Genomic DNA, 26,007 nt, shown 5'->3' with positions numbered 1-26,007 from the left:
GATCTGTAAAGGGTGATGCACTTATCCTGGAGTTTATTTACATTCAGCAGGTTTGGTTAGTTCAAAACAAATTCTGGATTGTATTCTGTGACATTGTTGTTTAGTTGTTTGAATGGTGAAGAGGTATTAAATGACAGCTGACGACTGGCTATAGAAATGATATACAGTATAACTGTATGTACAATAGATAATAAAACAAAAAAATACATGGATTGAGTACCGACAGAAGTAGGTTAACATCCGTCGAGCGGGGTGAGCACAGATGGTTACTCTCATTCATGTTTTTATAACAATAGAACACAATATCCTGTGGGCCTTGCAAAATCAGTCAAAATCCAGTAAAACAGCTGGGAGTGAAGGCGATTGTTTTAGTAAAAATGGCTGGGAGTGAATGAGTTAATGGTGATTTTTCTTTTTATCTTAATCCCCCACACACACACATTTGATCACATTTTTTTTTAAATCACACATTTTTTTTACAATTTAATCCCTATATGTCCCACAATTCTTTTTGCATTTCTATTCATTTCAGAAGTTTTTTGCTACATATCAGCATATTGCCATCACCTAATAAAAATCATTTAAAACTATCCTTCAAAGCATATACTGTTAAGAGAAGATGACTGGTAATATATACATTAAAATGTGCAAGGACAACATATTTTGTATAGCCCTTCCTTTAAAGTTTACATTGCAGACAGGAGAACGTCTATATATTTTCTTCCATTCTGAGTCGCAAGAGACAAGTGGCCCATACTTAATTCTGTACGGGTATGGCATGTCCATAGAGTGTGCAGTAGTACTGTATATCACGGGGACAAAACCAGGCTAGATAAATTTTACATAAATTATTAATTCTCACACAGCCCTTAAGAAATGCTACACTGACTATTCACCCAAAAGGAAATCAGTCAGTGGTCCAAAAGTCATTAATAATGACTCGTGTTATCATGTCTTGAATACAGCTAAGAGCAGTGCCTTCTCAAACCCTTTGAAATCGACACTATTAAATCTTTCATACCATCATTCTGTGTTCCAGTTTCATCTTTTAAAGAATGAAACAGATTACTTCAACTTTTACATAAGATACATTGCGTGACAAATTAGAAAATATATAAATAAATAAATAATGTACGTCTTTTAATGATACTTCCCCACGTGAACCTCTTGTAAGGTCACTGAATTATTTCATAAATGAAATAACCTTAACGGCTCGAAGCAATCCTTAAAGTCAAAGTAAAGTCATTGTAGGCTTGCTCAGGCTGAAAACACAGGTGCACAACGTAGAAGTTTATTGTGATCAAAATGATTGCTCCACAAAGTCAGCAGGGTGTAGCATCATGAAGTGATGCTGAATAAAAATGTGCTGAAGCGTTGATAAGCGCAGCACAGTGAGAGGGCAGTGGGACAAGGGAATGAGGGGGAATAGAGCTGAAGCATGTTATGATAGATATTTGCTTTTTTTTTTTTTTTAAGCTGCCTAGCTGAGCCTTGATGCAATTTCCTAGCAATAAACATTATGAGGTCAAACGCTGAACTGACAGCCATTATCACCAATTAGAGGCAAAGTAATGAAAGGCTTCGCGGTGATGCTCTGTAATTATTTATTAGGTGGCTTATTTGAGAATTGGGGTTATTGAGTACAGCAATACAGGTTTGGAGCTTTTGAATAATGTAACCTGCAATCTGTAATCAGCAGTCACAAGAAGGAGTCATGCCATATCACCTACAACAAAACTCATTGTCAACTGAATTTCTGCCAAATGTTCCATTGTGAAAACTTAACGCAGAAATCTGACTGAAATACGGTAGTTTACACCACTTTTACAGCTATTGCCAATATCAGTAAATCATGCGCAACATGCCTACGGATAGCGTGTGGAATCTGTAAGAGCAGTGGTTCTCCAATTAAATTTTTTTTTTATAAGTAACACCCAAAAATAATATAGAAGATAGAGCTTGTATTCTAAGTTGTACTATTGGAAGAAAAGAAACAACGACCAAATTTTACGTGAAAAAAACTTCCATCCATCTTCTACCGCTTATCCGGGGTCGGGTCGCAAGGGCAGCAGCTTTAGCAGGGAAGCCCAGACTTCCCTCTCCCCAGCCACTTCATCCAGCTCCTCTGATGGGATCCCAAGGCGTTCCCAGGCCAGCCGAGAGACGTAGTCTCTCCAGCATGTCCTGGGTCATCCCTGGGGAACATGTGGAACATGCCCGGAACACCTCCCCAGGGAGGCGTCCAGGAGGCATCTGAACCAGATGCCCCAGCCACCTCATCCGGTTCCTCTCAACGCGGAGGAGTAGCGGCTCGACACTGAGTCCCTCCTGGATGACCGAGCTTCTCATCCTATCTGTAAGGGAGAGGCCGGCTACCCTGCGGCCGAAACTCATTTCGGCCGCTTGTATCCAGGATCTTGTTCTTTCGGTCACGACCCACAGCTCATGACCATAGGTTAGGGCAGGAACGTAGATCGACCGGTAAATCGAGAGGTTTGCCTTTCTTTTTTTTTTTTTTTCTTTTTTGGGAGATCTCAGTATTGATCATTTGACATGTCATCATCATTGTTCTCCCTTTTTTTTTTTTTGTATGTGTGTTTGTGCGTGTGTGTATGCGTGCGTGTGTGTGTGCGTGCGTGCGTGCGTGCGTGAGAAAGAAAAAAAATAAGAATTCCCATACCGTTCACCTAAACCGAACACTTCAAAATCCAGCCAGAGTCGTGGGGCCGCCAGGAGACCCGAAGAGGGACCAAAGAAAAGAAAGAAAAGCGAAGCCCAGCACCAACCAGACACCACCCACCGGGCCACTAACCTTCACCAACCCCAGAGACATCTAAACTCCAACAAATCAGGGAAACCTCAAGGGCCCAAAGGAGAAACTGAGGAAAGGTAGAAAGGACAGACGAAGCAGAGTGAGATCCACAGACACCAGCCTCCACCGAATCAATGACCTGAGGGAGAAACAAATTGTGTCTGAGTCTCGATAGATGCTGGTGTGGTGGATCTAGCATGCATGAAAATCTCCACCAAAGAGAGGAGCCGTCGACCCCCGCCAGGACAGAGCAAGCGCAACACCTCAGGGCCCCCCAGGCCGCGGCTGCGCCAAAGGACGACCCCCGGGCCCCGCAGGGGCCACCGGCCGGAGAGCAAACCCCGGAGCAGGAGCGCCCCCCACCCCAACGCGGCCCGCGCCCCCAACCCAACGCAGCAGGACGGGGCACTGCAGGCCCACCAGGCACCCCACCGGCCCACAACCCCCGCTCCCCTCACGAAAAGCCACGCCCCCCCACCCCCGCCACCCACCCCAACCCAGCCCCAACCGCCCCCAGGTCCCCAAATCCCCAGACACCCTCCCCACCACAGCACCCCCCACCCCAGCACCCCCACCACCACCCCCCCACCAACCAAGCCGCCCCCGCCCCCACCAACCGAAAGCCCCCCAGCCCCCGACCCCAGACCCCGGGGACACACCGCACCCAGGCATCTGCGCCGAAGAGGGGGCCAGGCAGCGGAGCGGAGAGGGCACCCGCGCCCACCCCACCACGCGGAGGGACGGAACACCAGGGGCAGAAGGGGAGATGGGGGCACCGGAGGACGGGCGGCATCCCCGAACCCCAGGCCAATCAAGTCCAATGTATGGCATTTTAGCTGTGATGTATTCTTGTAGTCCCCTATTGAGTATGCAGTTATCAGTATTGTTTTCATATTTTCCAGCTGCTTTGCACCATATAGCGATCATTCAATAAGCAAAGGGGTAGCGTCATTCTTCACATGAATGAGGTACTTACTGCGTCCCACTTTTATTTATTCAGTCATCTGAATTTGCATTATATTATGTACAAGACGCCCATGGGAGAGATCTTCATGAGAAATCCATCTGACCAAATTGCAAAACGGCACTGCCAAGATAAAATACAGCAAAAGGTGGTAATACTTTTGGTCTGGTTTCAAAAACAGTAGTTTCATTTCCTGCTGTGATTATGTCATTACACTACATCAGGCTGCCTGTCAGCACAGAAGAAAATGTGGCCTGCAGCTGGAGATTTAATGACCCATGCAGCATCTTTGCACGCTCATAAGAAGCTGTTGATTTCTTGTGTATAGGCTTTTGTTGTGGTCTCAGTTCATCGCACAGTACAGCAGTACAACACAAGTGTATTATATCCATGTCAAATATCACATCTTGCAATCAATTAATCAGTCAAAGGAAGAAAAAAAAAATAAAAAAATTCTTTGCTTCCATTCAACTTAAATGGGTTTCCTCAGACTTTTACAAATTGCAATCAATTCAGTAGTCTATGTCAGCTCTTTTGAAACCCATTACTGAAAAAAAGACAGTTATAGCTTTCATTTCATACAGTCTCGTCTCAGGGAGAAGAGAAACTTGACATGCCAGATGGTTGGTTTCATAAGGGCTTGTTTCACAAATCCATCTGAGAAAGTGCTGGTGTTAAACTACTTTAAAAAAGCAGACAGTATTAAAGAATGCCCTTATGATGAATATCTGACAAATGTATATCACATCCATTACTATCATACATATTAACAATACCATGTCACCATTTTAGCATGATTATAATTCAGTAAACAGACAATCAATATAGTGTTTGGCACATTTGCCTCAGTGTTCAAATCTTGGCTCACATTCGGCGGTAGGTGAATTGAAGACTATAAATTGACTGTGGTTGTGATTATAAATGTGAATGGTTTCAGTTGTCAATCGTAATTCCTTTTTTACGACTTCACTGAATAACAGATTTGAAAAAAATAAAATAAATTCTGGTCATACTTCTTATCGTATCTTCTATCTATCTTCAATATCGCAAAATTTTGCCGTGATTATATTTCAACAACTTAAAAGTATTAAATATGAGTGTTTACAGCTGCCAATATATGTAACACTGTTACTGTGGGAGTAAAACACCAGATGGGAAAACCAGGTCAAGAAAGTAAAAACCCTGCCAGAGTGTCAGGGCCCCTGCTTCTTCCCCATGAGCCCTGCCCATTTGTTCCCTGTTTGTGTGTATATGTGCTGGGCGAGGTGGAGGAGACTCAGCTGGAGCAGGAGCTGGAGCAGGAGCAGGAGCCAGGTGCATGTAATCACAATCAGCAGCCTACAAAAGTCAGCTTTGGACTTCACTTCAGCGCCAGATCAACTCTAACTGTCACACAGTCAGTTGCATCCAGCTTATTGCCGGCCTTTGAGTAGAACGTTATCCTAATTACCACTCTTTGTCTAGATTTCCTGCACCTGCCGAAGCTGTACCTTTGCCAGCCTGCCGAAGACTGTGGATCGCCTACTCCCTACTTCCGCTCAAATCAGTCCACTAATTAAAAGACTCGCAAGTGACTCTGTTTGCCTCTCATGTCTGCACTCGGGTTCTCATCCCACGCATTCGAACCCTAACAGTTTTGATCTGGCCAAAAATGGACCCCGCAGATACGGACCCTGTTAGCCACGCTCAGAACGGACAAGCACGACCAAGCCCTTCATCTCTTCCTTGGCAAGGTAAAAGAGTTTTTTAAATCACTCGCCTCCATTCAGAACCAGCTAGCAGCACTGCAAGTAGCCAGACAGCACACCTCACTGATGCACGCACCTGCTTCCGCCTCACCGTCGCAAGTCATTAGAGAGCCCTTCGTGCCGCCTCCCATTCCCTACAACGGAGACCTGGGGTCTTGCTGGGCTTTTCTGGTGCAATGTTCGCTGGTTTTCGAGCAGCAAGCACACACTTATAGTTCGGACAGAGCTAAAATGGCTTACCTGATTGGCTGTCTTCGGGAAGCCGCTCTAGCTTGGGCGTCAGCTGAGTGGGTTCGTACTGCATGGAGTGTTTTTTGTTATAGCCATTGTTTGCAGTCAGCCATAGCGCCAGCCCGTTGTGTCAAGGAACCGGACCTTCCAGACCTCACCTCTGTACCTGAATGCTATCATGACCTTGGACAAGTCTTCTCTAGGGATCGTGCCATGGCCCTACCCCCTCACCGGCCTTATGACTGTGCTATTGAGCTCCTGCCAGGAGCCACTCTCCCAAAAGGACGACTCTACAACATCTCACGGCCAGAGAGAGAAGCTATGGAGAAGTACATCACCGAATCCCTGGCTGCAGGTATCATCCGCCCGTCCTCCTCCCCTGTGGGTGCAGGTTTTTTCTTTGTGAGTGAGAAAGATAAGTCCTTAAGACCTTGTATAGACTCAATCATCAATATCATATCAAGGGCTAAATAACATAACAATAAAAAACAATTACCCCATCCCCTTGATCGAGTCAGCATTCACACCTCTCCATGGTGCTGGTATCTTTTCCAAGCTCGATCTGCGCAACAACTATCACTTCGTCCGCATCTGAAGGTAATGAATGGAAAACAGCGTTCAACACACCACTAGGGCACTACGAGTACCTGGTCATGCCAATTGGGTTGACAAAATGCCCCCACCGTTTTCCAGGCCCTGGTCAATGATGTCTTCTGAGACATGATTGACAAGTTTGTGTATCTCGATGACATTTAGATTTTTTTCAGTCCATGTGCGGCCGGTGCTCCAAAGGCTCTTGGAGAACAGGCTTTTTGTCAAGGCCGAAAAGTGCGAATTCCATGTCCCCAAAACCACGTTCCTCAGCTATGTCATTGCTAAGGGTGAGCTGCACATGGACCCAGCCAAGGTGACTGCTGTCTCAGAGTGGCCTAAACATACCGACCGCAAGCAGTTGCAGCGTTTCCTCGGATTCGCCAATTTCTATCGGAGATTCATTAAGAACTATAGTCGTGTTTCAGCCCCCCTCACAGCCCTCACCTCCATTGCCGTCCCTTTCCTCTGGTCAGAAGAGGCGGACACTGCATTCAGCAACCTCAAGAGCCAGTTCACGTCTGCTCCTGTCTTTTTCATCCAGACCTATCGAGACAGTTCATTGTGGAGGTGGACGCATCTGAGGTGGGAGTGGGGGCCATGCTCTCCCAACTGCTACCTGAGGACGGTAAGGTACATCCATGTGCCTTCTTCTCCCGTAAACTCTCCCCAGCAAAGTGCAATTACAGCATCGGTGACAGAACTCCTGGCTGTGAAAATGGCACTAGAGGAATGGCGCCATCTGCTGGAGGGTGCAAAACATCCATTCGTGGTGAGGACGGACTACAAAAATCTGGAATACCTGAGGACGGCAAAGAGACTAAATCCAAGACAAGCTAGGTAGGCCCTCTTTTTTGCTCATTTTCATTTCACTTTGTCGTATAATCCAGGGCCTAAGAACACCAAGCCTGATGCCCTGTACCGCCAGTTCTCCACCCACAAAACAAAGGAGGATTCGGAGCCCATCCTTCCACCTGCTTGTGTTGTAGGATCAGTGGAGTCAGAGATTGAAGCATTGGTTAAGAATGCACAGAGCGGACAAACCGACCCCAGAGGTGGGTCCCAAAGAACTGTATTTGTCCCTGATTGTGTCCGCTCCCAGGTACTTGGATAAGACCATGCTTCCCTTCTGACCTGCCTCCTGGGAGTCAACCGAACCCTAGCCATCCTGCGCCCATGCTTCTGGTGGCCGACTATGAAAACGGACACTCGTTCATTCGTCACTGCATGCACGGTATGTGCTCAAAACAAAACATCTACCAGGCCAGTTGCTTTTAATCCCGGCCATTACCAGTCCCCAGCTGTCCATGGTCCCACATAGCACTGGACTTCGTCACCGGCCTTCGTCCATCAAGAGGTAACACAGTCATACTTACCATAGTGGACAGATTTTCTAAGGCCGCCCACTTCGTTGCCCTTGCCAAACTCCCTTCGCAAAGAAACAACTAACCTGTTAATACAACATGTTTTCCGTCTCCATGGCATTCCCCTAGATATAGTCTCACACCGAGGTTCACATCCCTTGTCTGGAAATCTTTTTGCGCTGCGCTAGACATTTCTGTAAGTCTATTTTCCGGTTATCATCCACAAACCAATGGTCAGACGGCACGCACCATCCAACAGCTAGAAACCGCATTTCGTTGCATGTCACATGCTAACCCTTCCTCCTGGAGTACCCAATTGACGTGGATTGAATATGCCCACAATACGCTGCCTAACGCCTCCCTGGGCATGTCTCTCTAACAGTGCTCTCTGGGGTACCAACCTCCTCTCCTTCCCTCCCAGAAGGAGATAGCAGTCTAATCCCACATACGGCGGTGTTCCAGCACATGGAAACACGCTCTGCTCCGTGCTTTGGAGAGCTCCCGAACACATGCCGACCGCCGTCGCTCCTCTGCTCCTCTTTACGTGGTAGGCCAAAAGGTTTGGCTGAGTACTAAGAATTTCCGATTGAAGGTTGAGTCCAAGAAGCTGTCTCTGCGATTTATCGACCCATATGAAATTGAGCGCATAATTAATCCGTGCGCCATCCGCCTCAAATTGCCCGCCACTCTGCGTGTCCATCCAACATTCCATGTTTCTCAGATCAAGGCGTACTCTACCAGCCCGTTGGTCCCCTGCTTAAACCGTGAGCCGCCTTCTGGATGTGGCCTCCAGTATCTGGTGGACTGGGCTGGTTACGGCCCGGAGGAGTGCAGCTGGGTCCCACGTCGTTTCATCCTGGACAGTTCCCTCATGAGGGACTTCAACTGTCGGGTGGCGCCCCTAGGAGGGGGGTGTACTGTCATGGCCACCCGCTTCCTCCCCATGAGCACTGCCCATTTGTTCCCTGTATGTGTGCGTGAGAAAATCACACTGCTGGGCGAGGTGGAGGAGACACAGCTGGAGCAGGAGCCAGGTGTATGCAATCACAATCAGCAGCCTACAAAAGTCCACTAATTAAAAGACTCGCAAGTGACTCTGTTTGACTCCCGTGTCTGCACTCGGGTTCTCATCCCACGCCTTTGAACCCTAACACAGAGTTTGACTTTAGCCACAGGTGCTTCTCGTAATGACCACGTTTACCTGCTGCAAGCACCTGTGGCATGGTTTTTACTTTATGGACTTGGAATTCTCATCTCTGTAAATAGTAGATACTACATATGTTCTTTTGATGCAATTTGTTTCCCAATTGTGTAATAGGGGCATTAACTTTGTGTACTTGTGACCTTCATTCGTTTACTGGAGCCCTGCCACATTAAACATGGCGGACGCTCACGAGTAAATGGTGATGACTTTTAAAATCATTTACTTTAGATTCAAGACTCTACATAGTGTCTAATCTATCATTTTGCCTTTGCGATGAAGTTTAGTTAATATTTGACCAGCTAGAGCTAAACTGTCAAGCTAACCTAGCTATCTTAGCTTCATATTTCACACAGCTAGCTAGCAAGCTTACCTGTGTCTGACAGATGAAAAGTAAATGTCATAGATGTTGTGTCTCTTACTTCCGAGATTTAAACCTTTGCTTTTTGCTCTCATCTTTCTCCCGATTCCTTCAAAATGAATCTTAAAGCTTGCTCCGTGACACTTTCTCAACAAGGCAGCCTAGGCCCCCCTCTCATATTGTAGCTTACCGGTGGCCGGGTTTCCAGGTTAATAGCAAACATGACACACAAAAAATAGTAACTTTTCTTTCAAAAACATAAACACGACAGTATATTCCAAAAAAGATTTTCAAATGTACACTGAATTACTCGTCAAAGTCAAGTCATTTAGACCGAGTCGATTCCAATTCAAATGACTGGATCCCCCACCTCTCCCATGCGCTCTTGAATAAACGCAGGCCACAACGCGACAATTGACAATTCCGAACATCTGGGCATTTCTGATATTTCCGCAATGCAACACAATGCAAATGCTTCCTTTACACGGTGAAAACAAACAGCGTATTGTATTGCTTTTGCCTGTGACTAGCATACAAACCAGGTAGATTGTTATAGCAGTCAAATCACATTTTGACATCAAAATAATCCTCACAAATCAAATTACAATGATCCAGCTTCCTTTCACTGAGTTGACCGCCATTTTGACTTGTGACGTAAACTCTAAATTGTTAGTCATGTAGCAATGGCCTGAGTTTGCCTTGAAGGAAATTATTAGCAAAGGACAGAAAATGCCTTCTTATTAAAGATACCTGATTAATCTCAGTTTTAGATAATTAAGCATTTTGTTAAAGATTGCATTAAGTTTTATTAGTAAACTGAATTCAAGAATTGTCATAAGTAATTATAAATGAGCTCATTCATGCTATATAGCTGTAAGTGGCTATACAAGGTCTAAAAAGAGCTTGTAGCAAGCATGCGTCATAGGCATGTGATGACAACTTCTAACATCGGTAATCTGTCCACGAGTCAGGATTTACCCAAAGCTGCAGCTATCATTATGTATGCTGGGTGTAAATGACTGTACTTACTAAAAACAATTCATGCAACGCATCTCAAGAATTGTATTTTCTAAAAATCCTACTCGACCAGTTGTGTAACTGTAGCACTGCAAAGTGTAGCATAAATGTAATCTAAATGTAATGTTTGCTCACAGAGGGATTGTTGCAGAGTCTGTTATTTTGAACTCATTCAGTTTTGTTTATTTTGGTAAGTGTGTGGAGTCACTGCTATGAAAAGGCTTTCAAAAACTTTTCTCTTGTTTGCAGTGGTATTTGCGTAATTTTACACATTGATGCACAATGTTGATTTCATTTGGCATTGTTTTCTTGGCATTGCCTTAACTACACTGAAGGGTTGTTGCACCAGCTGTGCTGTAATAGCAAGGGTATACAAAATACAGTAGTGTTTATTTAAATGATTGCCATAATCATTTAGTTGTGGATGAATACATTTTCTCTTTTATTCAAATTACCTTTGATTAAAAGAGAAAATGAGCATCTCAACTCAAATTTAGTTTACTGCTTAACTCTTTGACTGCCAGACGTTTTCAGAAAAGGGATGCCGTGGGTGCCAGTCGATTTAAGCATTTTGACTGATCTTTCAAGGTCCACAGAAAATTTTGTGTTTGGACTATACACACACACACACACATACTACCAAATGAAAGATTGGACTCTCATCTTTCATCAGAAAAAAAAGTTTGTTTCTACCTTATTCCGTTTTTCAGTAATCAACAATAGAAAATGGTTAGTTTCACCCAAATGCTCTGTTTTGAAACAAAATACGGAGAAATCAAGCTTTTTGTGAAACGATATTATTTCATGCACTCTAGTGAATTTGACACCTTTTTTTTTCCATGAATGATGCCACAAACACCTAAACAGTGCTTTACTTCTGTAAAACACTACCACCAACAATGAAAAAGTGTTTTTTTACAGCAAAATAAGTTTATTTACATTCAACAGTGTAACAATTTGACAAAACAATTTCGCAAACTATTTACAAATGTGTGCAACCGTGGTACTATTTACAATTGTGTGGATGTTTCAAATACAGTTTTTCTTTTTGTAACACTCCCTGCACGCAAGGGGACGTAGCAGGATTTGCACAACAGATTAGTTTCACTGCGATTGCAGACGCTACACTTTTTTGCTGGCTTTTTTTTCCCGGGTAATAGCAAGTATATACTGCAGTGTGTGTTTGGCCATGTTGCCATCAAGTCTACTCTCAGGATCATGATACGGTAACGTTACGGTGGTGTTACGTCTGGCTTCCTCATGTCCTTCAGTTCCTAAACCGGGTGGTTGATCCATCTTATCCGCTCCATTCATGGTGGCATCGTAGTCCATAACCAGTGTCTTCTCCGTGATCAGACTGTACCCACTCCTCCGATGAATATGCATTGGACTCGGGGCACTCTTCGTCGTCCGATTGAACGTCCGCCTGAGCAGAAGGGCTCGGTTGTGCTCCGCGTTTTCTGGCGTTAGCATCACTAGCCGGTGAGGCTTTATGACGTGATCATAGCCGCCGCGTCAACGCTTCCAACTTCGGCGTCAACCTCGGAGTCACCATCATCATCATCGTAGTCATCAATGTGCTCTTTAGCACTGGTTGATGCTTCTCTTCTTTGAAAAAAACGATCAAGCATGAGCTGCTTGCCACCGGTCGCCATTTTCGGTTTCTCAGCCATTGTCCCCTCAACACTCTAGCTCCGCCTCACGTCTTCTACTACTGACGCCTACCCGATCTTGTCCAAAGAAAGTCATCGCTCCCATCTAGGGGCCAAAAATAGTCATTATACTAACTAGATCTGCTTGATACTTTCAGCACAGCTGGCCAAGGCTTTCCTCCACCCGTTTCCCAAAAAAACCCAAAAAACTTGGTGAACGTCTTTTAACGTCTTTGGCGCTCCTCCGTAGGATTTTGCTAAACGTTATTTAACGTTTTTGGCAGTCAAAGAGTTAAACAGAATTTCATTACATTTTGTTACTTGAAATTATAGAGGCAAACCGTTGCCAATGAACTATTTATTACAATAGGTTGTAAATAGAGCTGTCAAACGATTAGATTTTTAAATCAGATTAATCTCATCTTAGAATTTTGATTAATCGCTTAATTAAAAAGGCCTTTTTATCAAAAAATTGTCCCCGTCAAATTTGAAGAGCACGTCTTCCAAATTTCTGGATCCACTGGAAACGCTCATCCTCTTCTTTTTCTAATCAGTTAATTACTTGCATAATTAAAAATGACCCCAATATTTTGACATGAACAAATATTCTAAATGTGATACGCAACAATTTATTAAATGCTTTACTTTAATGCATGTAATTATGTTTATTGCTCAAACACGACCTGTGCTACCGTTAACATTCGCTGTCACGCTCGATCGGCTATGGTCAAAATTAATAGTGCGATTAATCTGTGTTAATTCATGAATAATGCGATAATTTTTTGTGATTAATTAATCAGTTAATGCTTAAACTTCGACAGCACTAGTTGTAAATAAACACGATACATTATGTCACTGTCTTGTGCCTTTATGTTTTGTTATTAAATTTCAACAGCCTCATGTTTTAAAGGCTTCCCATTCAATTTGAACTCTACTACTTGATTCTTAGATCACTAATAGTCCCTCCCAGTTCCTTCTGTATAAGCTCCAATTCTAGTCTTGTAGACCGTGGGCTAACAATAGGTTTAGTTTTTATTAAGTTCTGTGACCACTCTATGGGATGGGGGTGAAATTTTGCAAAAGTTTCCCCAAGAACCTTCTAAAGGACATAGATTTTTCACACGTGCAAATGTTGCACAACCCTATCCTCATTGATTTTTTAATTTTTATTTATTTATTTAAATCAGGACCATTTTTAGACCTTGTCATGCATCAATGGCAGCTCTTGACTGGTGGGTTGGCTGACTTTGATAGAGTGAAAAAAACTGAAGCCGAGCTACATTTCTAGGACAACGTCTAACTTCACAACAAAGACAGGTAAGCTAACAGCACAGTTTAGCTAGCAATACACAGGGCTTAAAGTAAAAAAAAAAATCCTGAGCCTGAACTTTTTCTTGGGAGCGGTGGTGCAGTGTCCAACGTGCCGATTCGTTGTTCGACCGACATCAAGCCATTACTATTCGATTTGTTGCCGTGGATGGACTAGCCATTTGGGAAATTCGGGAAATTCCCAATGGCCAGTCCTCCCCAAGCGTCAGGCCATCGCTTTCATTATCCATTTATATTATGTATAAGTACAGTATGGCACTGCGGGTTGCAGTCCCCTCTAGTGCTGCTGCTATCGAATACTTTGGTCTTCAAATATCCTATGGAAAATTCTATTGAATAATCAGGTATTTGGAGCAAAATAATATTTTCGCGTGGTAAAAGAACAATTATGAGTAAAGAATTATACATTAATAATATATTTCCACTTACTAATGATCGACCAACTTTAATTTCTAGATAATCAACTTTTTTTTTAACTTAATTTTTTTTTTTTTACTTCTACATTTAAATTGTGCTTAACAGCACATTATTTTCCTATCTAGAAAGTTGGGGAGATTTTAGAGAAATCCCTCCCAATTCATTTTGGAATTACCTTGCGTTAAATATTAGGCAACCTCCCTCTCTACCCACTCTTAAAACACATCTTTGTTCTTTGGCGTTTGACTCGGCATGAGAATCATCATTGTTTCAATGTTTTACGGTGCCTGCTGTATTTTGTCGTTAATTTATCTATTTTATTTACTTACCTCTTTGTGTTATTTTATTGACTTATTCATTTACCCACTTAAGATAATTATTAATTTATTTGGTGTTATTATTGTTTTACCCGTCTTTATTCCACGACTGATTTTTACCCCATGTACAGCACTTTGTATGAAATGAAATTTCGAGTAGTTTTTGGTCTGTGAGACAAAGTGATGTCAGAACCACAGTTGTGATTTTGCCAACCGTCAACTGCACAATTGAGTAAGCTCGGTTTATTAAACTGATCTCTAGGGACGGCAACTGTGTCCGGCTGTCAGCATCAAAGTGTGCAAATCATCCCGTCGATTAGACTGCCATCGAAAAGTAGTCCGATAGCTACAGTCGCTAGTACCGTTAGCACGCTAACACTGTAGACCCCCGAAACACTGGCAACAGGCATTGTGCAATACAGTCAGTAATTAATTATTCTTTTAGTGCCCTTAATCGGCGATCAAACGTGATTTCTGTACGAAGTTGTTTTGTTGACTTTGCTCGCAATAGTTTATGCCGGCAATAAGAACGGCAGGCAACGGCAACGTTCCGAAGGACGAGTCAAGTCATCCATTGCGCCGCGACAAAAACGCTCCCGGGAAAAACTTAAAAATAAAAGCGTTTCTTGGCATTGCGCTCCACATATTACTTTGTATGGAAAGGTTGGCCTTCTCTCCGTATTGGCGGTGTTTTGCCAGACGTGTCCAATATTCCCCACATGTAAACTGTTTGATTTGCTGGACTTGTCATTGCGCTGGTGGCTCTTACGCTGGAAATCCGGCACCGTGCCGGAGTACTTTTAAGCCCTGAATACAAATACTGGTATGGGACCAGTAAAAACTGTGTGTTTGTGAACATAACTCGCTCAAAGTAAACTAGTGGTAGAATGGTTTGGGAAATCTGTCTTTCGTTTTGTTTCAGCTGTTGCAGTTTGTTTAGCATTTGGGTTCACATAGCCATATCAATTGTGTCTTTTTGATATTCTTTGCTAAATGTGAACTGATTTTACATTGTTCCTGTGACAATGAAAGTACAGTTTTCTGTATTGTATTATGTGTGGCAGTTTGATTTTGTTTCTCATCAAGTGAAAAAAATGAACTAACAATTTACATTATGAAGCTGTAGCCCCACCTTATTGCTATACAAGTACCTACTGTATGTTATTTCTCATTTTAGTTTGATTAATCTTTTTCAGACATATTTTTAATAATAATTATCATTTACTGACACACTTCTGTGAGAACAGATTAAACAACATGTTCATTATTGCGTGTGTGAGTTTTAGTGGCAGTGCACTGTGATACGCTCTAAATATTTTTATGACATTGTAGCTTAACGAGAACACGCTCAGTACACCACTACAAATGAAACAACACTAAACATTTTGTCAATGCTGGTGAGCACCACCCTTAAGCCATTATGTATTCATGCTTACCAAGTTGGAGGCTCCTCGTACGGTCTCTGGGTTGAGCATGACAATCTCAGTGGTCACATGACCTTCTACGGCTTCTGTCATTTGCTCCACTGTGCAGTTGATGGATGGATCGTTGATTTTGAACCAGTTGTCTGCGTACCAGCCGATGAGGAACCACACATATTTTTTCCCATACAGCTTCTCCTTGTATACCTGCAGGGGGACACAAACATGACACATGAGCAGCTACTGTCAGACATAACTTGATTAATATTAATATATGTATATATATGTATATATATATATATATATATATATATATATATATGTATGTATGTATGTATGCATCCGAACCAGATGCCCGAGCCACCTCAACTGCTTCCTCTCAACGCGGAAGAGTAGCGGCTCGACACTGAGTCCCTCCCGGATGACCGACCTCTAAGCCCGGATACCCTGTGGAGGAAACTCATTTCGGCCGCTTGTATCCGGGATCTTGTTCTTTCGGTCACCATAGGTGAGGGCAGGAACGTAGATCGACCGGTAAATCGAGAGCTTTGCCTTTCGGCTCAGCTCCTTCTTTACCACAAAGGACCGATACAGAGTCCGCATCACTGCAGACGCTGCACCGATCCGCCTGTCGATCTCCCACTCCAACCTACCCTCACTCGTGAACAAGACCCCAAGATACTTGAACTCCTCCACTTGTATATATATATATATATATATATATATATATATATATATATATATATATATATATATACATTTTAGGGGTGTCAAAATGTGTGCGTTATTAATTAATAATAAGTAATTTACATACAAAACATAAATTAGCACGTCCGTCTCCCAGTGCAAAGGATGTGCGATCGAGTCCGGCCTTAAAGTTATGCATGTCAGGTTAATTGAACACTCCAAATTGTCCATAGTTGTGATTGTGAGTGTAGATGGTTGTTTCTCTCTGTGTACCCTGCGATTGGCTGGCAACCAGTTCAAGGGTGTACCCTTCCTACTGCCCGAAGCCATCTGGGATTGGCCACGCGACCCTTGTGAGGAGAAGCGGTTAGGCAAATGTATATGTATATATATATATATATATATATATATATATATATATATATATATATATATATATATATAGCTTAATTGTTTTTTGTGTTGTTTTATTTATTTATGTGAATTTACTCCGTTGTGTAGAGAAGGCTGAATTTACTGGATGGATGTGATTGACCCTTGAGACGCGCTCACAGAATAGAAAGAGAAAATTGATATTCAAAGAAGATAATTTAATGTTAGTGCTCCTCATACTGGGTCACTTGGACCTCAGAGGAGTTTTGAGATAATGAGAGTTTGTGTGTGAGAGGAGATTTTATGTGTTATGTAGTTCTTTTTTTTTATTGCTCCAAATGTCAAGCGCTGATAAGGTACTTTAATTTATCATATCAGAACACCATCAAATTTTATGGAGGTTTTAAACATACAAAGATTGCTCAATATTCTTATGTTGGGCTTACTTCTTGGTCTCCCAAATCTCCTATATCTATTTATAGGCTATCCTATATCTCCTATAAATACCGTACAAAAATCTACTTGAAAATCAAGCTTATCTCTCTCGCTTTCACACTCTCTCAGATTACTATAGTTTAAGATTTGAAATAGAACTGTGGTTGTCTTATTTTAGAGAGGGACGGGCATTAGTTGATTGTTGATAATTCTACCTACTGAGTGGGATTTATTGTTGATAAATCACATATTGAAGCATTTGAGGCAAAATGGAGTCCATTGCTGGTTTAAAACAGCAGAAACGCTGTTGATTCAGTTGCTGCAATGTAAAATTTGCACAGTAAAAAAAAGACTGGGCTGTTTTCTTAACCCACTCTTCGGATAGATGCAGGTTTTGAGCAGATTGAATTTCACGGTTACACCAGGTTGAGATAATTAATTGATTGGATTTGGGTGAGCTGAAGATCCGAAGCTGGTTGCCATTTTTGAGTTTTGTGAAATGACATGTAAGTAAATTTAATGCAGCATTCTTTAGCAACAACATATCATGCAAGTGACTCTGAAAGGGGAAAGATGCTTTTTCTTAGAAAATGTTGGTAAAAAATAAAATGTTAATTAGCTTGTAGGGGCAGTTTTGACTCCTTGTTGGATCCAAATCTCGACTCTATGAGTTGGATGCTAGCTAGCACCTGAGGCTAAAGCCAAGCTGTGGCGGGGGTTTTACTTTCTGGACCTAGATTTGCCACCTCTGGTGCTAGGTATAAATAACCCAACATTGTCTTGGTCAACTTTTGGACCCAGCATTGGGTTAGTTATTTTACCCAGTTTGGGTTACTTTTGACCCAGCAGCTTAAAGATTGTGCTGTTGACTAATGAACCATAATTAAAAAAGTCCAAAAATAAATTAGCATGCTAATAAAATAATCAGCATTGTATTTATTTTTCTTTTAAATGGCAATCTGACATTCTCAATAAATATCAGATAAATCATTCATCTATTCAGTACAACAAAAATGAAAGGAACAAAAGAATAAATTACCTCACAAAAGACCTTCCTGGCTTCAGTTTCATAGAAGAGGCCAACAATGATTCGGGCATCTTGGCGCTTGAGAGAGAGAGAAAGAAAAGTCACCCACGCAGCTGGACATTAAAAGACGTAACATGCTTCACAGTGTGGATGCGGTGAACGTAGAAGCCACCAAAACAGCAGTAGGCCTTTCCTCTACTGGTGATAATAGTGCTGTTGCCATGGTATTCGTTCCAATAACTAATTAATCCTGCACATTAAATCTAGGCCAGCGTCTGTGGCAAGGTCATTCTTAAGGGTGTATGTGTGTGTGTGTGCACATCCAAGAATGACAGCAAGTAAGGCCGACAGGTGGAGGAGAAATTAAGGAGCGCAGGGACACTGCAGGAAGGACATCAATTTAGTTGAGTAGTCTTTTTTTTCCATTGAACTGCACAATATACAAATGAAAATTGCAGCAACCAACTGCTGATCGCAACTACAAAATAAGCACCACATTGTTGTTCAATTTAGCATTTTAGTCAACAAAGGAATGACCTTGCAGTGATATGCTTTAGTCTCACTTTCTTAGAAGTGGAATTTCACAATAACTGGGCTACCAAATGACTTATGGAAGACAGCTTTGTGGATTCTTATACAGTATATTAACAAATAAGGTGCTACTGAATGTCAAAAGCAACCAACACTTGGAGAGAAGAAATATTAGGTTGTACACAATAATAGTGAATTCCTTTCTAAAACAATAAATATCATCTCTGTCACACTACACCTAAATAACCAGTAAATATGCTGTGTATCTGAATGTCACAGTGCCAGTAGAACACACATCTCCACCAGTGCTGAACAAGGAGTAATAAATAAATAAATAAATAAACTACAACAACAACGGTATTTAAAATAATGGAACATTTAGTATTTCTGCATATGAGTACAGCACTTTTTTTCTCACAGTCATAGGCGATGAGAGCATGCAAGAGATGGCAGCTCCCACCTTCACCAAATGCCTTACTTATTAATGCCTATCAATACTAAATTCAAAATGATCAAAATTCATTATACAAAATTATGCTCACAAGGTTAAGCGAAAATGATAAACTAGGTTACTATTGTATGTTTTTGCTGAAAATAAAAAAACGACAATGCTATGTAAAATTAACTTTCAAAGTCATGTGATAGTCTAACATCGACTGGGGCTAATGTTTTTGTTATTTTTTGTTTACTGGGATGTCAGGCGCTTAAAATTTCGTACCTCACGATTAATCGCAAATTTTATATCTGTTCTAAATGTACAATAAAATATTTTTTCTCGAAGTTTTCCTACTCTTGTTAACATAAAAGTGGAAACAATCTTACACTAATAAAAATGTGACTGCATCCTTTAGTCATTGATACAGTAATTTCATAATAATTCATAAAATTGAGTTAAAATGAAAAAGATGTACTGTACTGTAAAAAAAAAACGAGTGTGATATTGATTTGTGTTGATGTAATTTCTCTGCCACTAGATGGCATAACTGCATTTGTAAGAAGTTGGTGACAGCTCAGTGCATTTTTCTTTTCATATTAATACCTATCTAATCTTTAACATGAAGTAACTTGTGAAATTCTACACATTATTAAAATTGTAAAATACAACTTGAACCCCGATCTCCACAAATATATGCATTATTATTACATTTATTACTGCTAAATTTTGTCTGCTGTGTTGCGACTGGAATCTCCCCAGTACAGGCTTTCCAAGTAAGGGGCAGTCATTAATCGTACGTTTAAAAAATTAGTAGCTTTAAAGGAACTTTTAATTAACTCAAAATTAACACTCGTTTTGACACTCCTATTTTTTCTCATCACTTTCAGGATCATATTAGGAATCATTTGCATGTCAAGCTTCATTGAAACTAGTCTGATATCAAAACTCCAAAAACTCCAACGACTGATTACTGTGAGCAACAGCCTAGAAATAATCTGTACATCTGAAAGTTAATCATGAAGCAATTACTCCTATAACTAAACAAAGTGCAATTGCGGCAGCAATTGCGTGGGAATGCTGAACGCTCAATGCTGATAGCTGAATGTTCAGATTTGAATGCATGCGGAATACTTATTAAATAAATTGAAAGACAAATTACGTGAAAATGACAAATTATTAAGTAGTTGACTGATAAATTAATAAAAAGAAAACTTGAACTGCAATCTGTCTAGGGTGGGATTCGAACCATCGCCCCACACACATAAAGATTATCTTAATCGTAATATGTGGGAGTTATTGCATGGCAAAAAAGTGTGGAGAATAAAAAGTGCCTGAAATGATAATAAAGGTTAGAAATAACATAAGCATTCCCACAATAACTGAAAAGTGAAAAACAACTGTTTCCCATTTTGCTGCTATAACATGTTCCACTCCTTCAAGGTATACAATATTTGCAAGATTATGTGAGGAGTTTGTGAGCAAGACCCACTCTTTGCTGAAGTTCATTCCAAAGTTGCTGACAGGGTTAAGGTTCAGGCGCTGAGTAGGCCAGTACACCAAGCCCACTTGCTTTTTGCAATGGGGCACACCCAGCTGGAATACAAAATTAAATTCCCCAAACCCTTAAAATGATAATGAACTATAACGACATGCATTATTAATGCCTATGAAACAAAGTGATTCGACATTATGCTGTCGTGTTTATTGCTTAAAAAAAAAAGACATCCGCTTATAAAAAGAGTGCATCACGTTTATCAGCCATAGCCAACATTTGCTTTCAGCACTCACACATAACGGGGAGCTTAAGCTAGCAACAAAACACACTCACCCCCACAAGCCGCATCAAGGCTGCAGATTCACTGATCTAAAGTTCGCGTTCTCATCACTGCCACGATGATGCAAGCAGAGTGAGACAGGCTGTAACATGCAGTGACACATTATTTTGGGACTCAGAGAGAGGTGCGGTACAGCTCCTAGTGTGTCTGTGTTAGAAAATCCTCACAAACGTGCATGTATGGTTGTTGGCAAAAGTGGCAGCAGGTCAAGTTGTCTTCCATAAGTCATTCGTCAAAAGCATAAACCTAATCATCCACAGATCTCAGAAATTTCACATAAACGTTAACTCGTCTTATTGTTTATGTTCTGGACATATGACTCCAAGAAATCACAAAACGCAAAAATGATTACTTGATTAGCATTTTTATATTATGAGTTCGGTAATTATCTTTCTTCTAGTGCTTCAGAAAAGTAAGTGGACTTTGATGTTATAAACATCAACAATTAATCCAGTTATTGTATGTATTATGATTACTGTATGACGGCGTATTAGGGCCACGTATAAATATATATTTTTTTTTTAGAGGGTGGGGGCAATATTCAGAGAAAATAAAAAACTCATAAATTTTCCACTTTATAAAGTCACAAATTTGCGCAAAAAAAACTTGTCAATTTGCGACGTTATAAAGTGGCAAATTTGCGAGTTTATAAAGTGGCATACCATGAGGATCAAGCATTTAGTTAATTTATTAAAATATATATTACTTATATACTTGTACATTTATGTTTCCAGAATTATTTACACATTCATACATTTTGGTATTTTCTTGAGTTGATGTGTCGAATCTGCTACTCTTCGTCATTCACTTGCATTTACCTAAAGTATGCTAGCTTCTGATTGGTTAGTGTTTAGTCAGCTGATAGGGGATCAGAAAGTGTTGTCGCTCTAGCTGTTGTGTATGATGAGAAAAGTTTAAATTAAGAATGAATCTGTCATCCTGCCTTTTCATTTTATAAACAGCGTCCCATTAACCACCAACGAATCCTCACATTAGACTATAGCTACACTATGTGTATTTCTCGTAAATGTCTGAGTTTTTTTCTCTCGCAAATCTGCCACTTTACAAAGTGGCAAATTTGCAAGTTATTTTCTCTGAATATTGCCCCCACCCTCTAAAAAAATATTTATTTAAACGTAGCCCTAATTCACTGTTGTATTACTGTGCTCAAATTCAGTGTAACTTCAAATTTAGTGTAACTTCTGAAAATGCTTCACTTTTCACTTTTCACTTTTCACTTTTCACACTTAATTTTTGATCCAAAATGCAAAAGGAAAAAAAGAACAATTGAGGGCTAAAATCCAGTTCAATATAGCATAGCAATGCCTAGGTACAATACAAACAATGGCTCCTGGTGGTTGTGGACAATTTGTGATTGGATACTTAGTAAGTTACTTACTTGCCTGTTGACATGCAAAATACCAGTGAGAATTTTTACTGCTCAAGTGTTATTGTTTTTTCTTTTGCAATGAGAAAAAGCACGATAATGATCAGAACCGGAAATTATTGCAGCGTAGAAAAGTGGGACACATGCTTGCTGTGGCTTAGTGCCATACTGTCTTGGTAAGGCAATAAATAGTAAGTCGACAACATTAATAAAAGAACAAAGGAATGCACACCGCAAAGTGTCTCTTGGCTCTTTTTAAGGGTATCAAATTGTACAATTTATATTAAAAACCTGACCACCATAACATGCAGAAGTTGTCCTATTTATCAATCAAGTAAAGAATGTTAAAGTATGATGCAAATGTTGACTCACTTTCAGCAAGCAATTTAGTTTAGTCTTAATATGCAAAGATTTAATTTCTTCAATTTTTTATTTACTTTTTTGAATTCTTTATTTACTTATGTGGCTGTTAAAAATGTTATTTAAAATCAGGCATTTTCAACATGCTGGGACTACCATTTTGTTACGGTCATTAATTTGTGACCCTCTTTTATAATTAAGTCAAACCAAGAAAATTTATTTCACAAAAATACCTTTCAGAAACACACCTTTGTCATTTTTTTTCAACATAAATAATACATAATTAACATGTGCAATGTGCATTTCATAACATTAACATGAAGGACCTGAGGACTGAAGACCAACTAGATCACACATAGTAAAACACAAAATTATGACATTATCACTTATCTGTGTGTACTTTATATAGACAACTGTATAAAAACGCACATATGCACATGCACACACATGTAGAGGTAAATGTATGGGGGTAAAAAAATCATACTGCCAATGCATCATCAATTGATCAGGTTGAAGTAATGGAAGTTGCTGAATAGGAGACTTTCGCAAGAAATCCAACTAATAAGCAACAACTGAGAGGCTGTAGCATGACAATATGGAAAAGCATCACAAAAGAAGAATACAAGCGTTTGGAGATGTCACTGGGTTATGGGCTTAATAAATATTAAGTCATAATTTTGTACACCTCAGAGGTGGCAAATCCAGGTCCAGAAAGTAAAAACCTTGCCACAGTTTGGCTTTAGCCCCTAGCGCTAGCTAGCTAGCAGGTAAACGATGCTAGCTAGCTCCTATAGTGCTGATTTACCTGCTAGGGAGCTACCTTGCTAGCTCGCTAGCATCAGGGGCTAAAGCCAAACTTTGGCAGTCCTTTCTGGACCTGGATTTGCCACCTCTGACCTAAAATCTTTTTTATCACCAAAAAGCTGACCGGTTGATCTCGTTATATTCATTTAAAACCAAACGTTTTCATTCTACAGCCGATAACTGTAAACTGGCCTTAATGTCTTTGGAGGGGAATGTATATAGTATAATTGAAAGGAAAGGAAATTAAAACAAACTGGAAATCGACCAGCGTCACAGGATGGATTATGGTTGTCTTAAAATGTCTGCGATTTACCCACAGCATGTGGCAAATTGGAACCACTAAAAGAACTCAGTGTGCTTTACGTAGGAGGAATTGTGAATTTGAGGCACCTTGAGATTTTTGACAGCCACAGCAGGGTCTGTGAGAAAACTCTGACGAACGCTGATTTCAATCCCAGCCTCCTTTACCCTCTCTTCCAGATCATCCAGGGTCTGTCGAAAACAGAAAGCAATTCAGTAGGATTCATTTAGGAGGGAGACGCATGCGCGAGATGCTGTGATTATCGCGAGACCTACAGCGAGACCGGGACACCCCAACATGGCAGCGCCCTGCTGCTAAGATAGAACTAGCTCTATTATGCTAAATTAATTCGAGTTTAACCATCATATATCTTGGCTTTTCTCTTTTCTCTTTCATCCGACAGATTTGGAATACCATCCGACGTGGAGGACCTCGAACGCTTCATTGACGGTTATTTTTACAACTGCGCGATGGAGGACTCTTCCGTCGAGAAACCGTCTAAGAAACCCTCTAAAAAGAGAAAGAATGACTCAGCGACGGACACGGACGACCTAACTACTACGGAGGTCTCGGTCAGTATGCTGGAGTCCATAAATAAAAAGTTAGAGGTCCTCTCCCTAATCTGCGAGGAGGTGAAAGGATTTAAGGTAAGTATGGAATTCTTCAGCCAACAAATAAATGATCTCCAACGCAACAATGCCGAGATACACGCTACACTCGTGACTGTTTCAGCCGAGTTAGAAACCATTAAAAAGGAAAATAAAATGTTAAAAGAAACTATTCTGGATGTTCAATCCCGTAGCATGCAGGATAATTTAATATTCTCAGGTATATCCGAGAACACCTCTGACAATCCAGAGGTTGAGATAAAAAAAATTATGACGACATCGTTAAAAATTCCTCAGGAGACGGTAAATAACATCTCCTTTCACCGGGTACATCGGCTTGGAGCCCGTAGGGGCAATAGACCCCGTCCTATTATCGCCAAATTTGAGCATTTTAAACAAAAAGTATTTGTTAAAAGTAAAGGACGGGAGCTTAAAGGGACCTCATTCGGAATGAATGACCAATTCCCTAGAGAGATTAATGAGCGGCGAAAGGTACTGTTTCCTATAATGAAACAAAATAGGCAGGAGGGTAAACGGACTATGATGGTCGTTGATAAACTATACATCGATGGCCAACTATTCCGGAACCCCAACTCCACTCCCTGGCTGTTCTAATTAGCATCGATGGAACTAAACTTTGTTTGATTATTAGATGTATACGTATACATATACATATACATATAATGTATATGTGGTTATAAAACCTAAAATATGAATACTCATTATGTTTACGCTATATTATAAATATAATAATAATACATAACTATATCTAAAAGTAGATTTAAACAAAAAAAAAAAAATCTCGCTTGGGTTACCAGTTACTGGTGTATTATAATGTTGTTTAACTCCCCACTAACGTCCTTCACTTTCACATCCCTACCCGTTTTTTCACTGTTATATTTACTTACACATTTCCTTATATTTTACACAAATTATATAAATCACCTAACTACTTTGATTCTATCCTATAACATGCCAGTATTGACAAATGGCCTATGCAGATATTTACACAGGACTGAGCCTATATTGTTTGTATGCATAAATTAGTTCTGGTTTCCTGGAATGTTTGTGGCGCTCGCTCACAGGCAAAAAGAATAAAAACTTTAGACCATCTCTTAAAATTAAAAGCAGATATTTGCCTCCTGCAAGAAACCCACCTACAAAAATCTGAAGAAAAATTACTTATTGATAAGAATTTTAGCCAAGCATACTCTGCCCCTTATAACAGCAGACAAAGAGGAGTCTGTATACTCATACATAAGAATTTACTCTTTACTCTAAATAATACAATAACAGACCCAGAGGGCCGATACATTATTATTCAGATAACTATATTTAATAAGATATATACACTTGGCAATTTATATGCCCCTAATAATGATGATCCGGCCTTTTTCCATGAATTTTTCTCTCAGCTGTTTGATTTAGCAGCGAACTCTACTATTATTATTGGAGGAGACTTTAACACAGTCTTAAATCCATTAATAGACCGTTCTAATAACACAACATGTATAAGGCGATTACAATCTACTAAAGTAATAGGGGAATATATGGATGATTTTGGCCTCGTCGACAGCTGGAGACTTAAAAACCCAAATAAGAAGGAATTTACCTTCTTTTCCGCTGTACACCGGTCTTTTTCAAGAATTGATTATTTTCTTACAAATAACTCTATTGCTGATAAAACTGTTACAAAAATACATCCTATTATTATTAGCGACCACGCACCAGTCTCACTTTCCCTACAAGTTGATTATACTTTTAAACCACCACCAACATGGCGTTTTAACATCTCTCTG

General features: G+C 40.6%; 1 protein-coding gene across 6 annotated transcripts in view; it reads right to left on the bottom strand.

The window, feature by feature from the left end:
- The window catches only part of gabbr1b (gamma-aminobutyric acid (GABA) B receptor, 1b), a 305,030-nt gene that overhangs the window by 74,480 nt on the left and 204,543 nt on the right, over positions 1 to 26,007 (bottom strand). For all 6 annotated transcript variants that reach the window (XM_077548507.1, XM_077548508.1, XM_077548509.1 and 3 more), the window contains 3 exons: positions 23,690 to 23,791; positions 17,959 to 18,024; positions 15,441 to 15,632 (listed from right to left, as the gene is read on the bottom strand). In XM_077548507.1, coding sequence (XP_077404633.1) covers positions 15,441 to 15,632; positions 17,959 to 18,024; positions 23,690 to 23,791 — 360 coding nt within the window. The remainder of the gene's footprint in view (positions 1 to 15,440; positions 15,633 to 17,958; positions 18,025 to 23,689; positions 23,792 to 26,007) is intronic.

This window comes from Vanacampus margaritifer, chromosome 17, assembly GCF_051991255.1.
Source record: "Vanacampus margaritifer isolate UIUO_Vmar chromosome 17, RoL_Vmar_1.0, whole genome shotgun sequence".
Classification (NCBI taxonomy): Eukaryota; Metazoa; Chordata; class Actinopteri; order Syngnathiformes; family Syngnathidae; genus Vanacampus; species Vanacampus margaritifer.
Note: the sequence above shows the minus strand (reverse complement) of the source record. Positions and strands in the feature narration are given on the sequence as shown.